This window comes from Zingiber officinale, chromosome 2A, assembly GCF_018446385.1.
Source record: "Zingiber officinale cultivar Zhangliang chromosome 2A, Zo_v1.1, whole genome shotgun sequence".
In the NCBI taxonomy this organism is placed as follows: Eukaryota; Viridiplantae; Streptophyta; class Magnoliopsida; order Zingiberales; family Zingiberaceae; genus Zingiber; species Zingiber officinale.
In genome coordinates, this window is record NC_055988.1 from 142,885,687 (window position 1) to 142,891,791 (window position 6,105).

A 6,105-nucleotide genomic window follows, 5' to 3' on the forward strand; every position below is an offset into this window, starting at 1 on the left:
CCAACGCTCTTTAGCCTATCGCACCTTGCCACCGAACTCCCGTCCGAGTGGATATCCAATCTTTAAGAGGTTGAGTCCTCAAACTAGTCAGTGCTCTTTAGCCGATCGGACTCCTCGTCGCAAATTAGATTCGACCTTTATCACCAAAAGCGCATTAATGACCCATCAACCCAACAACCTAATATTCCTTTTGACGTTTTGTGTAACCGTTGTCAAAGAATAAAGAAGTATCCCTTGTGCACGCTATACGGAGGAAGCTTCTACCCTGCAATACACAGAAATGATGAGTTTATTTCGGAAAAGTTGTCAGAATGTCAGAATAGCCGGTTCTTTTTCAGAAATGCATTGATATCCATGCACAGAGGAAAATTAGCAATATATAAGGGGTCTCCTCCTACAGGTGCAGGTATGTGCGCACGCACACATCCACATTATTATTCTACTATTCATCTTCTTCTTCATTTCGCTCGGCTATTGTTCTGACAGCGTTGGAGTGCCTGCGCCGAGACTTCTCCCTTGTCTGGTGACTAACACTTTCTTCTCCCAATTCTTGTTTTTGCTGCGCAGGTTCGTCCACATCATCAACGTCTTCAGAGCCACCTAACTAGCGCATCATCTTCCCCACTTTCAAACAGGAACATATACCATTGGACCTCACTAATAAAAAACTATAATTGATGTATCTCATGCCATTTAGCTGAATTAAATTTCCAATTTCATCTAGTCTTATATTAGTGTTTGCTAGTTGTACTTATATATCTATGCAATTTACAATATTTTTTTCTTCTTAAAGTTTGGGTTACTACTGCTCCTTACCTGTTAAACTTGATTCATTGACTTCTTTTTTTGTTGTAGTTGTCTTGTCTTACCAGTACACGTCTTTGACAAGTGTCATGCTCCTGGATTGTTGGTCAATTCCATGTGTTATACTTTTCACTTGGCTGTTTCTGGGTACAAAGTATGGATTCAGGAAGTTTGCTGGTGTTGCTATTTGTGTTGCTGGCCTTGTTATGGTAGTATTTTCCGATGTTCACGCTAGTGACCGTGCACAGGGTCAGTTGATATTTATTGAAGTGGTACAATTCTGTTTTTTAATTTCTCTGTTACTACCAATGTCTTTGACAAATACTTTTATATTGTTATGGTGATTGTACTATAGTTTCAATAAATGCACCATCCAGGATTGTTTAAGTTTGATTTGGCTTACTTGACACACACTATAACCCATTTGAATAGGTACATGAAGCAATTTTGTTCCAAAATAAAATTACCGAAGTGGCCAAATCCAATCAATCCATCAAATTAATTTGATGAAGGCAGAAGAAAGATGAATGATATACCCATTCAGCATTATTGTTTTAAGTCAATTTTTAATTCATTTACTAGTTTTGCAGCCAAACTTGTGCTATTAGAAAATAGTCTCAAGTTTAATAACAAGTTAATGAACTGAGGGGAATTTGTTTGATCCATTACATGTCTGTCGGCACTCATAATACCAAAGAAATTATATTAGTAATCACATTCAATTGGAGCATGGGCACTTATAATGTCAATGAAATTAGATCAGTGTTCATTCATTCTATTTCCTTCGGAAATAACAAAAATAAGAGAATTTAATTTCTGATGCCTTTTCAAATCTTTATAGTTCACGCAATGTGAACATCTGATCAATCTTTATAGGCACCTTTTATCTTGGAGGATAATCCAGCAACTATGTGGAATTTGTGCAGCATTTTGATTAATTGACTTACCCTTTCTCCTTTTCCTATTTCATTGTTATAGGAGGACCAAATCCTGTGAAAGGTGATTTGTTAGTCTTTGCTGGCTCTACACTCTATGCAGTTAGCAACGTTAGTGAGGTGTGCTTCACTTCCTCATACCCGCCACTATATTTTTATCTAATAATTTTATAGTTTTTACTTTATTTTGTTTCTATTTGTACTCTCAAGGAAATAATGGCATATTAAATGATTGTTTTTCCCTCTTTCATAAAACATGTCTAGTGAAGTCAATAATCTGATAATTCAACTACTTTCTGTTTAATGTAAGTCTTTAGGTATTGATTTTCTAAGGCAGGGACTTCTTCTATCCTGTTGATATGTTGAGTGGTGTGTAAGAAGAAAAGACGTATAAAAGTATGATTAATTGGAAGAAAAAAAATAGAGATCTTTGGTTCGTAGTCTCTAGTAGGATCTCATTGATACTAATGCACGAGCATCTGTGTTTGTGCAACCATGTGGTTTTGTGCAGAAAGATTGCAAGGAATCTCCTTGTTTTACCACTTTCTCTTTTTGTCAAGGATTTAAGACCATGGATTGGGCCTTTCCTGATAGCTTAAGCATTTAGGTATTTATTTATCCACTTGACTAAACATGATATTGGAGCTAACATTATGAGCTCAAAACCTCTCATCGTCTGTTTCCCTATGTATTCTACTATGCTTTGCTTTTGGTGAAGCTTGGTTTGAGAGGAATGGCATTTGAATTTGATGCTTCGATTATTGTTCTTACATCTAAAAGGGTAATTTAGTGCACAAAGTTTCCACCAATGCGGGTCCTAGGAAGTGTCGCAACATTGTGTCTATTCTACATAGTCTTATCTTGCATTTTGCAAGAAGTTATTTCGTGACTCAAACCCGTGACCTCAAGGGCACATGGCAGTAGCTTTTACCATTGCCCAAGGCTCCCATTCATTATTGTTCTTACATCTGAGACCAGAAAAATAAAATCATTTCTGATAGCTTAGTTTTTTGGTCATAGTAAATCTAATTGAACTTAATATGGTATTAGACCAGAATTGAAGTTATGATAAAATCAGGGTCGTATGTTCAAAATTCAAACGATGCAAGACAGTTTTGGTTATTACTTCAATCGGTTCAGTTTGTTTGTCCAAAACTCAAGGGGAATATGAACAATACAATACTGGGTCGAGCCATTTCCTGACATCTTAAACTTTTGGGATAGTTGTTTGCTTCTTTTTATTTTTTATATTATTTGTAAGAACACTGGGAGATGCATTTACATTTTTCAGCCATTAATAATCTTGACATGTGATCAGATTAGATAAAACTCCATATGGTTGTTTATTAAGTAATTGTAAATTGTTCTTCCCAGGAGCTGCACAACTCTTTATTGTTGTTCAGTAATCTGAGGAATCTCATGAATCATGACAGCATAACCTTGGGTGAGAAATACCGAGATCATCGAAGGACATAATCTATTCACTGAAGAAGATTGTTTTTTCATTTTCCCTTATAGTCTTTTCTGTCTATAGCATCTTTTATGTTTTCTTCCTGTTTTATAAACTCTGTCTAGCCTTGCATATCTTTCTTGCTTCAACACAAACTTTAACAAAAGTGATTCATTCTCAACTAAGGAAATTCTTTTCATCTTGTTTTTTGCAAATGATCAGGAATTCATCATAAAGAGGTCAACTAGAATCGAATTGATGGCAATGCTTGGAGCATTTGGAGCTGTTGTCAGTGCTATTCAAATGTATCCTTGTTCATTTTGCGATGGACATATATTGCAAACTTTAAATAGCAAGCTTCCTCCTTACTTTGATGAAGTCTGATAAAATAATAGATAACTATTTACCACAAGGAGTGTTTAAATAGCAAAAGATAGTAAATGAATTTCTCAAGTAATCAAATGCAAAACACATATTAGACCTTTGATTAAACCAGTTTTGTTCTCTTATTGGTTTGGAACATCGATTGTTTGTTTAATTTTTTTTCCTCAATTATTCATAGAGCCATTCTCGAGCGGAATGAGCTTCAAAATGTCAATTGGACGGCTGGAGCAGTAAGTCTATTCTTTATGTTTGTGCAACCATACATGCATGCACTTAAAGCTTAATACACAACAAGAACTGCAGTTGTGAGCTAAAACAAAAATATTATGCAATAACCATCAAGATAGACAATAGCACTGTCATAGTCCCTAATTTAATTTTCTGAATATGTATTTCAGGTACTACCATTTCTTGGGTTTGCATTGGCAATGTTCTTATTTTATTCTACTGTCCCTATAATTCTCAAGGTAGGCTCGATATGCTAATGGATTTATGATTTGTTACTTATTGTTGAATAGATAGTTCAAGATACAAAACTAAAAAGGTGTCTGTTTATCGAGCTACTATTTGGATATAAAAACATCTGTTTAATTTGTTTCATCATCATTCAGATATGTGGAGCCACAATGCTCAACCTTTCACTACTGACCTCAGACATGTGGGCTGTTCTAATCCGAATCTGTGCCTACCACCAGAAGGTTAGTCACTTTGCCGCGGCAAAAGATTGAATCGTAAAAGCTAAAGGCTAGAGATAAATCTCTTTTGGTTCCTTGCAGGTGGACTGGATGTACTTCATAGCTTTTGCAGGTGTCACGATTGGGCTCATGGTTTATTCGTGGTATTTCTTAGTCGTCATTGAGTTCTTCATCGCTCTGTCGTAGAAGATTGAATGAGCAACCTTTCTCGTCGATTTGTGCAGGAGCAGGGAGGATAAGAGTTCTGAGGTTGCAAAGGACAATGAGGCTGCAGGGGACCGTAATGTGAATCTGAACAGCTGTTGAGGCTCTGCCAATCCTCAAGCTTAATCTATCACGAGTTTGCTACCATAGATATCGAAGCAAATCCGCGGGGAATTGCTTATTCGATTAAACGATGCGCGGTTGTTTGAATGATTTTTTGATGGAACATACAAAAGCACAGCATGATCAGAACACAAATCGTGATCAGTTGAGTGTTTGTCTATTTTAAGTACCATCTTGTTCTTGTTCTTCTTGGTTGTCAAACATAAATAATTCATTTAACTGAAAGTAAAAAAAAGATAGATATTGATCTTATGAATCTGATCATACTTTAATTTCTCATGATAAAGTTTTGCAAAGCCAAAAAAAAAATAATAATCAGTCATTCAAAGCTTTAAATAAAAAATAACATCGACTACGGGTTCTATAAGTGCCCAATTTTAAATAAATTTTAGATGCTACTAATTTTTATTTATAATAAATTTTATTTTTTTTATCTATAGTATTACTCCGTTGCATCGACTTTAAACAAGTTAAAATGCATATTTTACGAGATTTATTCAATATCGTTACAAATTAATATCATATTAATTAATTATATTATTTATATAATTGCTCATTTTTTATTCTCCCACGAAAGAGAATATCCTAAGATGTTACGTCTAAGAAGACTAATTATTAAGAAAAATTAATTTGTCACTAAAAATCAGTATTTTGAAAATCAACTTCACAGTATTCATAAGTTGTATTTGGAGGCCCACGTGCTGACCCATATAATTAATGTAGGTATATTGTCATTCATAAGTTTGGGATTGAAATGTCTTGTTAGTTGCCTCATCTTTTTACGTGTAATATTATTATCGGATAAAATCTTCATGATTTATCTCTTTGAAGAAAAGTACTATTAAAGTGACGATTTTATCTTTTTACCAGTATTTTAGAGTTATCTAATAGATAAATAATAATTAAATTATCATTGCTCTATCAAATATTTGTTTTATTTTTTAATAATCTAAATATTTGATTCTTCAAACTATTAATTTTGAAGGTGATTATCTATGAAAATATTTTATCAACTATCATAATAAATTAGGAAGTACTCGTAAAGATCTATTTAAGAGTGAAAAATATCTATATGTACCATAAGTTATATTTTCAAGTTATCAGATATATAAATCATAGAAAGATTATTTATCTATAATAATTAAATTATCATTGCTTTATCAAGAAAATCATTATTTTTTTAGTAATTTAGATAGTTAATTTTTTAAATCGATTAATTTTAAAGATAATAAATTTAGTCTCATGAAAATTTTTCATCAACCATAGGATAAATTGAAAAATGCTCATAAATACCTATTTAAGTTAAGAAAAATCTGTATAGTGCTTTATAAATGAAATTTAACCTTTAAATACCTGATTAATCACTAGAAGAACCTAAACCGTGAGGTAAAATGATCCTTTGACCTTAGTTTTTATGTTAGTCATCCAGATAATTAATTTGGAAAGGTTGATAGAGGGGAGAACGTAGAATTTTAATAATATATTCAGATAATAACTAGTAACATATTTC

The 6,105-nt window shown here is 33.3% G+C and overlaps 1 protein-coding gene across 1 annotated transcript; it reads left to right on the plus strand.

Annotated features, from left to right (window-relative positions):
- Positions 1-354: 354 nt before the first annotated feature.
- Positions 355-4,782, plus strand: LOC122044055 (solute carrier family 35 member F1-like). Its single transcript, XM_042604598.1, has 10 exons — positions 355-406; positions 487-523; positions 794-1,053; positions 1,783-1,859; positions 3,412-3,494; positions 3,752-3,803; positions 3,972-4,040; positions 4,185-4,271; positions 4,350-4,411; positions 4,493-4,782. The coding sequence occupies exons 1-10, from the start codon at positions 355-357 to the stop codon at positions 4,572-4,574; spliced, it is 861 nt and encodes a 286-aa protein (XP_042460532.1). The 3' UTR covers positions 4,575-4,782.
- Positions 4,783-6,105: the final 1,323 nt, after the last annotated feature.